Genomic DNA, 16721 nt, shown 5'->3' on the forward strand with positions numbered 1-16721 from the left:
CCGGTGAGCAAGGGCCCACAAGAAATGTGATGATGGTATGACGTGGGATACTGGCAGTCCTCATGCCCAGCCATCCCTGTGTGGAGCTGGGCACAGTGACACACACCTATAAACCAGCCCTGTAGGAGCAGACAGGCTGTGAGTTCCAGGCCAGCCAGGTTTACACAGGGAGACCATGTTTCAATAAATAAACAAACAAAAAGGTTCAAGGTACTCCAGCTCACAATTTATTTAATTCACTTGCTTCCTCTAATAAACACATTGTATTACCATAAATGTGGACAGTTCGGAGCCTTTCTGTTGTGCTCTGTGCAGGAGACTTTTATTTGAATATCTACTTCCACCTTCTATAGGAGCAAATCTGTTCTTTCTAAGGGCTGGAGAGATAGTTCACTGGTTAAAAGCACTGGATACTCTTGTAGAGGATCCAGGTTCAATTCCCACCACCACGTGGTGGCTCACAACCATCTATAACTCCAGTTCCAGGGTATCTGACTCCATTTCTGCAGGCACACATAAAATAAAAGTAAATATTCTCTTCAAAATGTTTTTTCTAGACATGTCAACCACATATGTAAAATTTCTTTAATTTTCACACTGTTTATATATATCCGTGTGTGTGTGCAGGCATGTATGCATCAGTTATCAACCTTAATCCCCACACACACCTTGATTTTTTTTAGACAAGTTCTCTTACTGAGCCTGGAGCTTGTTAATTCAGCTATGCCAGCTTCAGCCCTCAGGAATGCACATCCCCAGCACTGGACACATAGGCACTCCAGCTCCGTATGTGGGTGCTGAGGGTCCAAACTCAGGTCCTTGTGATTGTAAGGCAAGCACTTGACCAGCCGAGTATTCCCAGACCCGTATGGAAAGGCTCAGTGGTGGAGATGACATTGCAGCTAACAAGATGGTAAGGTCTTTTCCTTGCAGACCTGGCAGGCGTGGCTGAGCCACTGTTTGATCCCCATCACACACATTTCTGTGTGGCTCGTGGTCTTATTGCCATGTTATCGCAGCCGTCCGTCAGTCCTGTATCACAGATACTCAACAGTAAATTAACTCACTCTTAGTAGCTCCTGTTACTGGACAGGTTATTCCTTGATTCTTGTTAATTCTCAGATGATATCTCCACTCCAGAAAGAGCAGTGTCTGGCACAGCCAAAAACACACTTGGCGCCTTTGTTCTGTATGCCATAGTACATGAGAATATTGCCAAAAAAGCCAAGAGCTCTGGGGACGCCCCTACTGTGCTCTCAAAGGCCCATCCAGAGTCACGTGGACTTCGTGCGCAGCCTCTGCCTCCACAGCAGTGTCTGTCCCAGAAGGCCATAGTTCAAGTAAAGCAGTGCACACCTTTTCACGTCTTCATCTTTTGCTTGCTAATACATTCATCTCCATCTTCTCAGAGCGTCTTCAGCACTGAGTTCATAGTTCACGGTCTTGTCGATGTGCCGGTTTATCTGTTTACCAACTGCAGGACGTTACTGTTGTCAGGTGTTGGCAGTTCTGCTTAAACTGCCGTGGGTGTGGATCTTAAGCTTTCAGCTCCTTAGAGTTAACCACCAGAGGAGCATGGTTACTGGGTCCTCTGGGAAGTGTATGTATACTTTGGTTTAACAAACAACAACAAAGCCTTCCATGGTGGCTGTGCCATTTCTCATCCCACCAGCAAGGAGTGGGAGGAGTCCTCAGTCCCACACTCTAGCCAGCATTTGGCCATTGTACTGGAAAGGAGCAGCATCTGCTGCTTTGATTGGCATTCCCCGCTGGTGCCTGGTGTCGAGTGTCTCCAGATGCTCACTTGCTGTCTTGGTGAGTTATCTCTGCAGACTTTTGACAGCAGCCCTCAGGCAGGTGTAGCTTCTGTAGTGTCTTCCTAGTCCCCGCTTGCCGTCTCAGTTGTCTTGTTCAGCATTTCTGCAGCTCAGCCATGTTCCTCTGCTCTGGGTTGTATTTTAGCTCATTCAGACCAATAAGCTGAAGCACTACCGCAGCATCCACGGAGACTTCAGCCATGACTTCAGACAGCCGTGTGTGCTGTTCACGGGGCATCCTTCCCTCCGGTTTGGGGACGTCGTCCACTTCATGGAGCTTTGGGGGAAGTCCAGCCTCAACACCGTCATATTTACAGGTAAATCTTAAGAGTAACAAGGCTCCTGTCCTTCCATCGGGCAGACAGGGCGTGAGCCTCCAGGGTAGAGAGGAAAGTATCAATGCAGCCCATCAGCCTTGCACACCCTAGTCTCCTCACTGGAGAAGCTGAGGCAGGAGGATCAAATTCCAGAGCACCCTGTCTCCAAAAATAACAAGAACAACATAGATATAAAGAAATAAAAGTAGGGCTGGAGAGATGGTTCAGCGGTTAAGAGCACTGACTGCTCTTCCAGAGGTCCTGAGTTCAATTCCCAGCAACCACATGGTGGCTCACAACCATCTGTAATGGGATCTGATGCCCTCTTCTGGTGTGTCTGAAGACAGAGACAGTGTACTTATATATAATAAATTTAATAAATCTTTTGAAAAAAAGAAATAAAAGTAAAGCCATGTTGGGCAACTGTTTGTCAACACAACTTTTATTTCTGTTCTTCTCTTTTCTTTTTCAATGCTGAGATCTGCTGTAGTGCTTTGGGATAGGATTTTATACGGTGTTGAGAACCTCAGTGATTCCAATGTTGGCCGGGTCTGACCGGTCGGGATTGTTTACATAGCTGAATCTTGGATCTTTGACTATGCTCTGCTCTGGCTTACAGCTACTCCTCTGGAAACAGACTCCTCAGGAAGGAACAAAGCCTTCAGTGAGATGAGGCCAGACAGAGGTGACTTAGGGATTCTCCCTATTTTATCACTGTAAGGTCTTCTTTACACTGCCTTTAAGCTTAGAAATCTCACAGGCTGTGAAGTCAGAATCCTGAAAGCTTAGTATAGCCTCAAACATGACAATCTATATTAGTCAGGGTTCTCTAGGGGGAGAATGAATCTCTCTTCATTCATAGATAGATAGATAGATAGATAGATAGATAGATAGATAGATATTATTTATCAGTATGGCTGTCAATGGAAAGTTCAATAATCCAGTAGTTGCTCAGTCTCCCAAGGCTGAATGTCTCAGCTGGTCTTTAGTATATGCTGTTATCCTGAAGAAATAGGCCAGTGAAGGATGCTCTGCTAGCAAGGCAAAGGCAAGCAGGCAAAGAGCAAAAGTTCCCTTCTTGTCCTATATAGGCTGTCAGCAGAGGTGTGGCCCACATTAAAGGTGTGTCTTCCCACCTCAAAGGTCTGAATTAGAAATGGATTCTCCACCTCAAACCAAGCGAAAGTAATCTCTCACAGGTGCCTTCTATTTTTGAACTGTAATTTGTTCCAGAGATAGTCAAGTTGACAACCAGGAATAGCCATCACACCATCGCTAGCGTCACCTTCTTCTCGGCAGAGATGGGGTGACAGATTCACAGATGTTGGGTGACATTACAAGAATTCTACAATTAGTCATCTCGGTGTCCTGTGTAGAAGAAGCAAGAATATAACCAGGCTGGGATAATTACCCCTGTTGGGCTGGAACAGGGTTAACTTTGAGTTGGAGCTGGATTTTTAGAAAGGTTTTCGTGGATTTGTTATGTGCTCTGTGAAGTGTGTGTCCAACAGTGGCTCAGCTGTGCCAGGAGCTCCTGACCCTTAGGGACTACTTTGTGGTTCCTCAGACACCTTTGGAAAACAAAGACAGGCTGTCAGGTCGTAGTAGATTAATTCACAAAGCCCAAAACTTGGCCATCATCAGAATTTTGCTAAGGTTGTCAGATAATACCATGTGGTAAGGGAGTGGCTGGTCTCTCCTGCTCTCTCTGAGCTATATCATGTGACAATACTTAAAGACTTCCATGGGCACAGTGAGAGAGTCCAGCTAAGAAGCCAAGGGCTGTGACTTGACTCGTGGTAGCACTGGGCAACATGCTGACATTTCATTGGCTGGTGGGTGGTTTCTAATCCCTGCTCAAGTGAGGCGGAGTTTGTCTGCCTTTGCTGCTTGTGTTGACGACTATATAGTATTCCTTCTGGGGTGGCCATGTTAGCAGAGGTTTTAGAATGAAAGCGTGGCTCTGGCAATCCTATAAGCTGGGCTCAGCCACCCATCCCTAAGATGCCAAGTAAAGGGACAAAATAGGGAAAAGCAGAGGAAGAGTCATTCAGAGTGGCCATATCATGAAGAACAGGTGAGGGACCCATCTTTGGGGTAGAACATAGATTTACATTTAAGTAGAGGTCTTACCGTATGCCTAATTAGCAGTCCTGGTCAGGATGAGGGTCTGCCCATCACTGATCCATCATCCTCCGTCTGCAGAGTGGTCCTGTAAGTTGCTGGACTGTGAAATCTCTTCGTGGGTGGGGGGAGGGGTCCTCCTCTCGCTGCAATTAGCATTTCAGTCTTTTCCTACCCCAATGTGAGAGTCATGGGGAGGCTTTAATTCTTTGAGGTCCATTGCCTCAGTAGTTGGATAAGCTGAGAGGAAGTCTTAGACAGACTATACCTGTCCCTTTGGGTATTGTAGGGTGAGCACAATATACTGTTCTCTTGGCTCTGTGGGCAGCTCATTTGGTATGAATACTCCCTGCCAAGCAAGCACTGGTAGCTGTTGAGAGGAAAAACTAGGCAATGTGACAGATTGCTCCTCTGAAGGTCTGGGCTCCTGGTGGGAGAGCCTGTTGACATGGACCAGGTCTCTGTGATGTCTGAGGTCTGACACCCAGTAAGTGTCTGCAGTCCTTTGTGTCCCACCTGATGTTAATTCTGAGCAGCTGATGGGGTATTCCTGTGGCTGTGCAGGTCCTGCCACTGTAAACTGTTTGTCTCTATGTGTATGCGTACTCTCTCTACATGTGTACACCTGCGTGCCAGAAGAGGGCATCAGACCCATTATCGATGGCTGTGAGCCTCAATGTAGTTGTTGGGAATTGAACTCAGGACTTCTGGAAGAGCAGCCAGTGTTCCTAACCGCTACACCGTCTTTCCAGCCCTCCTGTTCAGCTCTTGCAGGAGCTCAAGAGAATGTATATCCCATTCTTCCCCAGCTTTCTATCCAGAATTTCAGCACTGATTAATGACTCCTGAATACATTATCACTGCTGTGCTTCCAAATGACAATTTTCTATGCTGTTACTTTCTTCTTTTTGGGACAGGGTCTTCACTGTTTAGCCCAGAATGGCCTTAAACTAGCAGTTCCCTGCCTCCCAACCTCCAAAGTGTACAGCCACACACAGTTCTTTTCCTTTCTGTTTTGAGCTGATGGTTTGTTTAGAGCAAAGTCCATTTCCTGTCTATCCTGTATTTGTCTCATCGTCTCTGTTTCGTAAGCTTCCAGCCTACACCCGTGCCTCAGCAGCCTCCCCACCTCCTCTCTTTCCCCCACGGTCCATACTCTGTTTCCTTGCTCATCCTTCCCGAAAGGACTGTCTGCTTGGCCCTGACCACATCAGCTGCAGCTGGCTTGGTGTTGTCTCTGCCTGAATATTAAAGTTTGCTGTTTACACTTTCGTAGAACCCGATTTCTCCTACCTGGAGGCCTTGGCTCCTTACCAGCCACTGGCCATGAAGTGCATCTACTGTCCAATTGACACTCGACTGAATTTCATCCAGGTGTCAAAGCTGCTTAAAGAAGTGCAGGTAAACAAAGGACTGACCTGGGTCTACACTCACTGTTTTCCTCTGGGCCAGGGTCTGAACGTGGCTCTTTGTGGACCAGGTCTACCCAGCCATGCTCTGAAGCTGCCTCTTCACAGAAGCCTGTCTTCAGTTGTGTACGGTGCTGCCTGTTCCCCTTCAGACTTCAGGAAATGATCTTTATTCTCTGAAAAGGTTTCCCCTCTAAAGAAATGAAAGGGGAGGGAAAGAAGGCCTAATTGGGTGCTTTTGATGAGGACCAGTGTGGCCACAGAAAAGCATGTAGATGCCCTTCCCCTCCAAGTCACTCACTGTGCCTAAATCTGAGCCGAGTTACATGGTAGGTTCGTGGTTGTTCTGATTTTTCTGCAAGGAAAAGTAATTCAAGTAAAATGGGGGTTTCTGCACAGGGTGGCAGGAGATAAGCCAGGCACTGGGACAGAAAGTGGGGGTAGGGGAGCAATTAGAGCTGGCAAGGAAGACAGCTGAGACCCTGTTCGAGGAAGGGTCTGTGCCCTGACTAGGATCCTCAGAGCTGAGGGCAGTCTGCTGAGGGACCCACTCCGTCACCCGATCATTTGCGAGAATGCTTGCCTCCTTCATCATAGCTTTAGCTCTCTCATCTCCCTCACAGACTGCCATCATGATAGTACCCATGTACAAAAGGTAGGACAGGATGACAAGAAACAGGAAGAGAAGCAAGGAAGACAGACGCTGGAGCTCCAGCTTGTCACTTCGGGTGGACAGAGCGTCGTGTGTGCCTCTCAGCATGCAGAGGGCCTTGTTCTTTTCATCACTAAGCTACTTCAAGTCCAGTCCCTAAGCCAGCTTCACACCCCTCTGTCACATGCTAATCCTAGATATCAGAGGCTGTCTGGTGCCCACATCCAGTAAGTGACACGCTGGAGGACGCTCAGGCTGAGGCAAGAGACAAAGCTGTCAGATGCTAGCCAGGTCAGGAAAAACACAGGCCCTAAAAGTACTAGCTCGAAAGAACAAGCTTATTAGATCCAACCAGGCCTAGCCGCTGGAAACCTTCATTCAAAGGATTTGTGACTTAATCCAAACTCTCAGGACAGGAGCAATCACTGACCTGGGGATTTCCAGCATTAGTGTTCAGCTTGGTGAGAGTTGTACGAATAGTTCTATCATCTCTGATTCACCGTCATACTCAGGTAGGCATGTGGCCTGCCAGTTCCCACTGATCTGAGAATAGTCTAAGATATGCAAAAACAGAATACTGGGCTAGCACAGAGCTGAGATTCCTGCTAATTAGTCAAGGGCTTGTGGTAGCGTAGAGGGCAGGTATCATAGGAAGACTGCACCCAAGGAGCTGAGCTCAGCTTAGGGAGTAGACACAGTGGATATCACCACAAAAGTTACATCCTTCCCTCAACCACCTAGGTTCCAGGAGCTTCCTCACCTCCTCGTGGGTTAGCCCAGTTCCATGAGCTGTCCTCGCCTCCCCGTGGGTTAGCCCGCTTTGAGAGAATGTGTTCTAGCGGCCTGATTGTGGGCTTGAGCATCAAGGTGCTACAGTAGGGCTCAGAAAGAAGCTTAGGGCTCTTCTCTGCACCCAGTGCCTGCCCTTTTCTCTGATCTCTGTCCCATTGCTCCTCAGCCCCTGCACGTGGTCTGTCCTGAGCAGTACACCCAGCCACCCCCAGCCCAGTCTCACAGGATGGACCTCATGATCGACTGCCAGCCACCAGCCATGTCCTATCGGCGGGCTGAGGTCCTTGCCCTGCCCTTCAAACGACGCTATGAGAAAATTGAAATCATGCCAGAGGTGAGCTGCTGCCCTTTCGCCCTTAAAAGCCTGGTTTCCACCAGAGTGTCCTCAGGGGCATGGCCAGTCTCTCAGAAATGAAGGGAAGAACACAGACCCTCAGGCAAGCGACCGCTCTTCAGGTTAGTTAGCCTTCACTGGTGTGGCCCTGCAGGTGACAGCCTGCATCCCCACCATGTAGGATGCTAGTGCCCTCTGAGGGTTGCACATCCTTCCTGGAATTATGTATGAGAAAGGAGAGATGTAAACTGCAAACCTTTACCTGATGTGGAGACAACTGTCTAAATGGCTTACCTTCTAAGTGCTAGCTTTAGTTCTATCACAAGGAAATGTAAAAGGCACATTGCACAAATGATGCCACAGTCAAGTGGTGCTGTGCTTAGGTGACTCCGCTAAGGGAGAGAAGGGAGAAGGGTGGCTGTAGAGCAATGGGGGTGGGGGGATGGGTATGCTGCTTAGGGGCCTCCAGCACTCGGGTTCCTCAGTGCCTGTCAGAGACCTTCAAACATCTTTGGTTTGAATAAATGGCTTTCTCTGAGAAAAGTTCTCAGTTCCAGAAGACAGATGGCTCAGCTATGCGAGATTCTCCGAGGTTTCCTCACGGATCCTCTGCTCCACGACCATCCTTTCATCGTCTGAGAGGGCTTTCTCCAGGTGCTGCTGCATGTGCGGGCCAAGACTGTCGTGTAGGACAGAATCAGAGTATCACTGGACCACAGCCCTGGAAAGTGCGTGTGGGAGATGAAAGGGTTAAAGTCTGCTGCAGTTAGAGGAAGTCCCTCTCCCCAGACTGCAGCCTCTTTATCTAGCCTTCCAGGAAGGAGGATTTACAAACAGATCTTAGACCTATTCTCATAGATGGACCTCCTGGCCTCCTTACGAGGCGTGGAGGGAGAGTGTTGACCTGAGTTGCATGGTTTGGGGGTCTGGACTGGCTCCTATGGAGCCAGAGGTGTCACGCTGGTCATTTGTCCTCTCCGAGAAGCCCCACCTTGACAGTGTCTTACAACTGCCCAGGGACTCTCTCACCAACTTGGTCCCCAGGATGGCATCCTTGGGCCCCCCACGCCAGCCTCAATTGTACCGAGAGCAGCCACTTACGGACCAGGCAAACTGTGAGCAGGGCAGGGCTGCGGGATGTGACCTGGCACCATCAGGTGTTGGGTAACTGCCGAGGTGTGGAACTCCTCACCCTCCTCCTATGCTCTCTCACTTCGTGGAGCAGCCCTCCATTTGTTGATGTTTAAATGCTGTACGCTGCTTCTCCTACTCAACTGGCATTGAATCCCAATGCTTATGGAATGGCATCTTGCACACTTCAGTTTGTTTTTAAATGAAGGCAGCCTGGCTCGGTGGAAGCCGTACATCTGAGGACAGCACATAGCCAGGCCTGAGCACCAGGACCCCAGACGACATCTGAGCTCACTGCCGTGTGCACACTGTGGCTGCACAGGAAAAGGCACCATCCGGCTCAGGTCACAGTAGGAGACACCAGATTGCTAGGGATACAAAAACAAACAAACAAACAAAAAGGAAGAAACGCATGCCACCCAGGGAAGGTATGGGTTAGCGAAAGAAAGCGTAAAGGGAATCTATGCCTGGTGTGTGCTGAGGAGTCTGGTAGCTCTGAGAGGACTTCAGACGCTCTATGGAGTCCGTGAGTCATCTCTGAAGTAGAGGCGTTCGGGTGCGCACAGCCCAGCACACACGGACTCGCAGCTGCCCTGACTGCAGTACCCAGGAGCCACCAGGAGCCACCATGCAAAGTGCTTTGATGATACCCAGGCACTGTCCTAGCCAGTGGTCTCCCTCCTCCTTCACTGTCCTAGCCAGTGGTCTCCCTCCTCCTTCACTGTCCTAGCCAGTGGTCTCCCTCCTCCTTCACTGTCCTAGCCAGTGGTCTTCCTCCTCCTTCACTGTCCTAGCCAGTGGTCTCCCTCCTCCTTCACTGTCCTAGCCAGTGGTCTCCCTCCTCCTTCACTGTCCTAGCCAGTGGTCTCCCTCCTCCTTCACTGTCCTAGCCAGTGGTCTCCCTCCTCCTTCACTGTCCTAGCCAGTGGTCTCCCTCCTCCTTCACTGTCCTAGCCAGTGGTCTCCCTCCTCCTTCACTGTCCTAGCCAGTGGTTTCCCTCCTCCTTCACTGTCCTAGCCAGTGGTCTCCCTCCTCCTTCACTGTCCTAGCCAGTGGTCTTCCGCCTCCTTTCTTCTCTCCTTGCATCACTGTGGTGGGCAGGAGACTTACGGAGTATATACCTGATTCATGCACTGAGTTCTCTGGTCATTTTAGACCACAGTAGTATAAATAAATCAAGAACGATAGAATGGCCGTCCTTGGAGGCCTTTACCACCAGGACAGAGAATGCTAAGAGCTCAGTGTTAAGCCCTGGACACTCTTTATGCTGGGATCTTCCCTCCCACTCAGGGAGCCTATGTGACATCCTGCATTTTACTTTCAGCTGGCGGACTCCCTGGTGCCCATGGAGATCAAGCCTGGCATCTCCTTGGCGACTGTCTCGGCTGTGCTGCACACTAAGGATAACAAACATGTGCTTCAGGTACCCGGGGCACGTTCGAGGCTGGGTGGGGACCCAGGAGACCCCTTCCCTTAGGAAAGCTCTGTCCGCCCAACAGCTCCCAGTTCATCGCAATCAGACACTGAAGCTTGGGTTGACTGAGACGTGTGTACTTGAAACAACTTCATACACACTCTTAGCCACTTCTTCCTCAGGCCACGTGCCTCAGAGAAGCCACGTAAGCCAGCCTGAGTTGTTTCCTGTCCCCAGTTCTTGAAGCAGCATCACCCCAGCTTGTCATGGGCATGCTCCTTGTTGAGCCCATACCTGAGGGTGCAGGGTGAGACCTGAAAGCTGTGGACAGTGTCCATCCCTTGTGATGCCTGGAAATACAAGCACAGCACAGAGCCAGGAAGGCAGGAAACCTGGTGCGTGGGTGGGCCACACTCACCTCAGAAGCAGTCCTTGCAGGGGTGTGTGTGTGTGTGTGTGTGTGTGTGTGTGTGTGTGTGTTGCCGGCCACGCCCACCTCAGAAGCAGTCCTTGCAGGGGTGTGTGTGTGTGTGTGTGTGTGTGTGTGTGTGTGTGTGTGTGTGTGTGTGTATGTGTGGCCAGTGTGCTCCTGCAGCTAGCACTGAGTATAGGCACTGTGTTTGCTGCCATGCATTCCCTGGGCTGATCCTCAGAGCCCTGAGGTCCAGGAGTTCTCTGACCTCCTAATGCTTTTCTACTGCTGCCTGCCAGACACACAGTCTTTTTAGTCAGCATGCATGGCCGTGGCTGCCAGTGACTATTGGGAGGGTTCATCAGCAAGTAGTGGAGTTCCTGGAAATGCAAACCTGGTTTTTACTGCAAGGTAGCTATGATCCCAAGCATATGGCTCGCATTAACTCAGGTGGAACCCAGCTGCTGAACCTGGTTTTCGTGCCAGGCCAGCAGGTCGTGTCATGGCCACCGAATCAGTGAAGAGGTGCTCACTGAAAGCCACACTTTCCTTCTGTCCTAGCCCCCTCCCAAGCCCACCCAGCCCACCAGCAGTAAGAAGAGGAAGCGGGTGAGCGAGGACGTTCCTGACAGCAAAGTGCTGAAGCCTCTGCTGAGCGGCTCCATCCCAGTAGAACAGTTTGTGCAGACCCTGGAAAAGGTGAGCTCGGTGGCTTGCTCTGCCCCAGGGATGTGCTTGGTCAAAATGGACCAAGCCAGAGAACATCTTCCTCCCTGGGCTGTCCCTAGTCTCTGCTCACCACCAGCTCTGTCCTTCCGTCTACAGCTAGGGAGCAGCAGTAGATGTGGCACAGTAGAGGTTGCCTGCACGATGTGGAGCCAGGCTGCCACAGGAAGAGCACTAATCTGGGAGGGCTAGCACGCGTGACTAGGTAGGTCAGGGATTCAGTCAGAAGTGGGTGGAAGAGACAGGCAAGAAAGAAGACATGCTGTCTCAGTGACTGTCTATCCCATGGGCCCCAATGGCTGCTTCTTTCAAAAGGGAGGTTTTTTTTGTGTGTGTATGGGTGTTCTGCCTGCATATTTATCTGTGTACCTATGCCTGGTGCCCATAGGATAGACAGGCCATGGGGTGGCCAAGAGAGGAGGTCAGATCCCCTGAAATGAGTTACAATTATGAGCTGCCATTTGGATGCTAGGAATCAAACCATGACCTCTGGAAGAGCAGGTGTGCTCTTAGCCATGCAGCTAGCTCTCCAGCCCTATCAAGGAGATTTCTTGACTGCATTTGTGCTGGGAGGGTAGAGGACACAACCTTAAAGATCTTTGTAATTTAGTCTTTGTCACAGGATTGTGACGGTTAATGTTTCCACATTATCACCCTTACTAGGAAGAGAGGGATGGGTTGAGGATGGGGCATGCTCTGAGAAACTCCAGTTTGATGGCAGGGATGGACATTCTCCTGCTGAGCTCTAATAACCATAGTCTCAGCTGCTGACCTCTTTTAAGTTTCAAAAACAACGCTTCTCATTTCAGGCTTCGTTTTCTTTATCTTTTGATTTTCCCAAACTGCTCTTGAGATCTTCCCACAGTTCTGTAGATGAGTAAAGGACCCCATCTTCTCAAGGCCTGAAGGGCTCCCTATAGGAACCAGGAGTTTCAAGTGTCACCTTTTTAAATTATTATCCCTCACGATTACTTGCTCTCCACAGTGACCTTACCTTTTCTCCTGCCTGGCCCTCCCTGTTGTCTCACCTCTTTCCAAGGTCATGGGTGTCCTGCCTCGGGCTCTTGTTGCATAGCTCATCCTGGCTTAGCTGTAGCTCTCATTTTTAAGGAGAGGCTACAATTAACAGTAACTGGGGAGATGGTACCTTGCTATGAGGACTATGCTTTCCCTGGGGCTCAGAACTGCAGAGACCAAAAGTAGGCAGGGCCGAGGATCAACAACCCAGCTCCCCATGAACCTGGGGTCTGGGGCCCTCAGAAAGGGCGGACGAATCCGCTGCTTTCCGAGAGTTTTTTATGTTTGGGGCCTTTCACGAATATGAACTTCTTGGTTAGATTCTGGCCCTGATGTCTAAATAGCTGTGCTGAGTGTAAATGCCAGTGTGGAGCGCAGTCAGACCTTGCTTTCAGAGAGCTTTCCTCTTTTCTCTTGGAACAGCATGGCTTCAGTGACATTAAGGTAGAAGACACAGCCAAGGGCCATATTGTCCTGCTGCAGGAAGCTGAGACGCTCATCCAGATTGAAGAAGACTCAACTCATATCATCTGTGACAATGACGAGACACTGAGGGTACGATTACGGGACCTCGTCCTCAGGTTCCTACAGAAGTTCTGAGGGGCACCCATGAAATCCTAGGCCCTTCACCCAGAGACAGTCTGGTGGTGTCCTCTGGCTTCCAGAGAGGAGGGGGGTCTCCAGCCAGGATCTGCCAGTCTGACTTCCTTGCACTGCTGACCTCAAGAACTTTTGGAGCCCTGTTCTTTTCAGTTCTGTGCTCCTCGGCAGCTGTGGATGACAGCGTGGTGACAGATGTCCTTTCCTAAGGGAAGTGAAAATGGCTGGCCTATGTTTTCAGGGCTCACTGGGGATAACTCTTGGACTCAGCCGCCTACAGTGCTATGCCTAATAAAGGTCAGTCCCCAAATTAGGAAGTGAACCTATCTAGCTCTGTTCTGTGGCCCATTTTGCTAAAAATAAACATTATTTTTATAGGAGTGCCCAGTTCTATTGAACTAAAGAATGACTTAGTGTCTGGGGGCAAAGTCTGCACCCACACCCAACAGTGAGAGCCACAGCACATCTGTAGCCCAGATCCTTATCCAGCCCTGTCCATCGAAATGCAGATGCACCTAGTGCTGGAGAGTAACGGCTGACACAGCCAGCTCATAGCGCCCCTGGGCTCATAAGACCCTGTCTCAAGAAGCAGAAATCAGCTGGCAGTGCATGCCTTGAATCCCAGCACTCGGAAGCAGAGGCAGGCAGATCTCTGAGTTTGAGGCCAGCCTGGTCTACAGAGTGAGTTCCAGGGGATAGAGATGACTAAAGGGGCCCCCTTTGTCAATTCTGGTGTTTTGGTTCTTTTTTGGGGTTTTTTGTAGTCTTAGAGGGCGCCCACTTGTGGTTCTGAGTGCTGTTTCCTCCAGGGTGCCCAGCTGCTGCTGTACACCAGGCAGCAGGATCTTGGGGGACAGTGCTCCGGGGATGTCAGTGTTATAGCCCTTTTAGATAGACAGTATTCAGTGAAACCGCTTGTGCATGTGTTTTATTCAGGGGGGACGGGGGCAAACTTACAAGAGTGGGTGGGGTTCTTCTTAGGGTGAAAGTACATTGGCTGAGGCTTGAAGCCTGGGAATGCTTTGTTTATACATGGAGATATTCCAGGTGCTTGCTGGCCAGGTTCTTATTGGAAGAAAGGGAGTTGAACCTGTGAATTTGCCAAGAACTGGATCACATTCCTCAGGTAGAGGATGTGAGTGTCAGGCTCCCCAGATAAGGTTAGGCAGAGAAGAGGAAGCCACACTGAAAAAGGGACTCCCTCCATTTTGCTCAGAGCTCAGGGAGCTGTCCCATCAGAGATGTTAATAGTAGGGCTTCCCACCACCTACTGAGTTAAGCCAGCCAGGTTTCCTGTGAAGCAGGTGCAGCTCACAGAGAACAGGACAGAGTGACTGCTCACCTGTGATCTGGGCCCTTCCAGTGTGAACCAGTGAGCTCTGGCTGCTCTTCTAGTCTTCCCTGTGTCTAGTCGCATGGACCACAGAGTTAGGAGTGCCAGGCAGCACTTCAGGTCCTGAGCACGACCTGAGTGACAAACTCTTGGTGGACTTGTTGGAGGAAAGGATTCCGTTACTTCTGCATAGTCTTCCATAGCTCTCCTTGTCTGCCTATTTTGAAACAGGGTCCTGATATACATCACACTGACACCACCACCATGTCTGTCTGTCTAGCAAGTCTTTCCCCAAAGGGTTAAAGCTACACTGCTATAACAAGTGACCCCACACATGGCAGCTTCAAATCTTCCCTTGCAGCTTTGGGGCTTAGCCAGAGCTCCTGGCCCCGCTCACGCTGGAGTCACCTTTCCCCACAGCTGGATGTGGGGCCTGGAACACAGAGGCTGAGTGAATGTCCCAAAAAGGGCCAGTTTGTGGCTCCTGCCCTCTACATCCTATGAGGCTCGGGGCAAGGAGACGGGACTGCTGGTCCATTCCTCCCAGGCAAGGGTACACAACCTCTCGTCTTCACAGCTTCCAGCCCACAGCCTCGTGGTTATCCTGAAAAGGCAGGAGTTAGCTTTTCCAGATGGTGTGAATGACCAACAGGAACCCTCACTGATGGTGCACTGAAGAGCTGAGCAAGCTGGTAATAAAACAGACGGTTTCCCCTCCCAGACACCAGGCACCAGGACAGGCTGCTGGCTTGTGCTTTCAACCATCTAAAGGGAGGTGGGTAGATGGTGCGAGCTTTCAGGTTCTCCACAGTGGGAGACACATCCATTCTGAGCCTCTGCCAAGGGTGAAAGTAACCAACTGTGGTTCTGGATAGCTGAATCTGGACAGGCATTGCAGAACTGAACCAACGGAGGCTTGTGCCCTGCGCTCCTGCCAGATCCTGAGCATGATCCTGAAGGTTTTACACTGCAGTCCCCCAGATCGTGTGCCCCAGGTTTCAGTCCTGCCACGAAACAGCTTTCTGTGTTCCAGCGTTGGCGTCTTAGCACTGTAGGTGTCTGAGTGGTGTCTTTACCCAGGTCCTGTCATTGAGCTGCAGTAACACTGCTAGTCTTTCTCACATGGGGACTAGAGGATTTCTCCAGTAAACCTCAGTTTAAGTGCAAACTGTGCTGTTTTCCTGATACACAACTGTGAATCTACCACAGATGAATAGAAACCTAATCTATTTTTCTAATTTTTAATTCTTCGAATTTCACTTTATGTACCCCAATCCCACTCATCTCTCTGTCCCTGCATTCACCTTCTGCCCTTGCGATCTCCCCCACAAAAGAATGTAGGATAGAATAAAACAAACAAGCCATCATGGAAGCTTTAGTGTGTCCCAGTGTGTCACCCAGCATGCCCTTTTGTCCACACTTCCTTACGAGCAAACGTTCACCAGAATGAGTCTGTTTCGGAGCCTCTGGGTTCTGCCACACCACTAATGCTGGATCCTCACCTGGACTCCTGTGTGTCCTATCATTGCCCTGTGTCATGGAGTTGCTACAGCTCTGGACCTACAGGACTGGCTCCATCACAAACCCCACCTAGATATTGGAGTAGCCAACGGGAAGCCCTGAGTCTGGGCCTGGTGGTAGCCGAGTTGGTCAGCCTGCCCGCTCTCCTGCCCCTGCACCACCAGGGTGAGCTGGCCAGCACTGCCCCAGCTAGCTCACCCAGAGCTACAGTTGCCAAGAGGCAGGGTCAGCTCTCCTGCTCTCAAGATGCCCTGGGACCAGCTCACCAGCACCATCATTCACCACTACAGCCATCGCTACTGTACTGCCCAGGCAAGGCTCGGGGCCTCCTCTCCCAAGTGCTGCAGCCAGTGAGGTTGGGGGACACACCTCTCCCTCACCCCAACCCCCACCCCATGGCAATCAGGCCAGCTCCCCTGTACTCATACCCTGGGGCTGGGTCACCTGAGCTTCCCACCCCCCTCTCACCCCACCCTCCACCATCAAGGGGAACTGTGCTGCCCAGGTGAGGAGCAGAGCCAGTTCCGAGTGCGGTGGCCAGCTCAGCACAGTGCCTCAGGCAGCAGTCCAGACCAGGGACATCTGCGCGGCCTTTGGTGGTAACATGGGCCTGGGACATAAAAACAGACCCTGGCTGTGACAGAACCACAGACCCAGATATGGGCTGCTCCATCAAGCATTGTGGGCCGGAATGTTCCCATGGCCTCAGGTGGCAGCCCAGGCAGGCCACTCAGCTCAGCATGGGTTCCCCACACCCCCCTACGGCTTGGCCCTCAGACAGCCAGTTGACCCTTGGTAGTAACTTGGGCCACAGACCCCCAGGATGGCCTTTGGCAGCAGCCTGAGCCGGGGCCTCACCATGGCTTCTTCAGCCCACTTGCTCCTTACCACTATCAAGTCTCCAGTCCCACCTTTCTCTCCCATCCCTTCACTGGGTAGGTCATCTGTCCCACCTCTCCATCACACATTCATGCATCATAGTGGCTCCCTCAGCGTGCACTTGGGTGACTATCTTCCAGCCTCCCCAGCCAGTGTGGCCAGAGTGAGCGCTTGAGTGTCTTTCTTTAGGCTGAGCCCAGGCCAGCAGGCTGGGGCAGGCGCTTGGGTCAGACTTAATCTTT

The 16721-nt window shown here is 50.7% G+C and overlaps 1 protein-coding gene across 2 annotated transcripts in view; it reads left to right on the plus strand.

The window, feature by feature from the left end:
* The window catches only part of Ints9 (integrator complex subunit 9), an 84315-nt gene extending 71189 nt beyond the window's left edge, over nucleotides 1-13126 (plus strand). Inside the window, exons 12-17 of one of the 2 annotated variants that reach the window (NM_001402259.1) lie at nucleotides 1963-2134; nucleotides 5535-5659; nucleotides 7278-7445; nucleotides 9902-10000; nucleotides 10965-11102; nucleotides 12570-13126. In NM_001402259.1, coding sequence (NP_001389188.1) covers nucleotides 1963-2134; nucleotides 5535-5659; nucleotides 7278-7445; nucleotides 9902-10000; nucleotides 10965-11102; nucleotides 12570-12746 — 879 coding nt within the window. In that variant the 3' untranslated portion in view covers nucleotides 12747-13126. The remainder of the gene's footprint in view (nucleotides 1-1962; nucleotides 2135-5534; nucleotides 5660-7277; nucleotides 7446-9901; nucleotides 10001-10964; nucleotides 11103-12569) is intronic. The other variant, XM_063274137.1, reaches the window with a different exon arrangement.
* The last annotated feature ends 3595 nt before the right edge of the window (nucleotides 13127-16721 follow it).

Source organism: Rattus norvegicus, chromosome 15, assembly GCF_036323735.1.
Source record: "Rattus norvegicus strain BN/NHsdMcwi chromosome 15, GRCr8, whole genome shotgun sequence".
NCBI classification, from domain to species: Eukaryota; Metazoa; Chordata; class Mammalia; order Rodentia; family Muridae; genus Rattus; species Rattus norvegicus.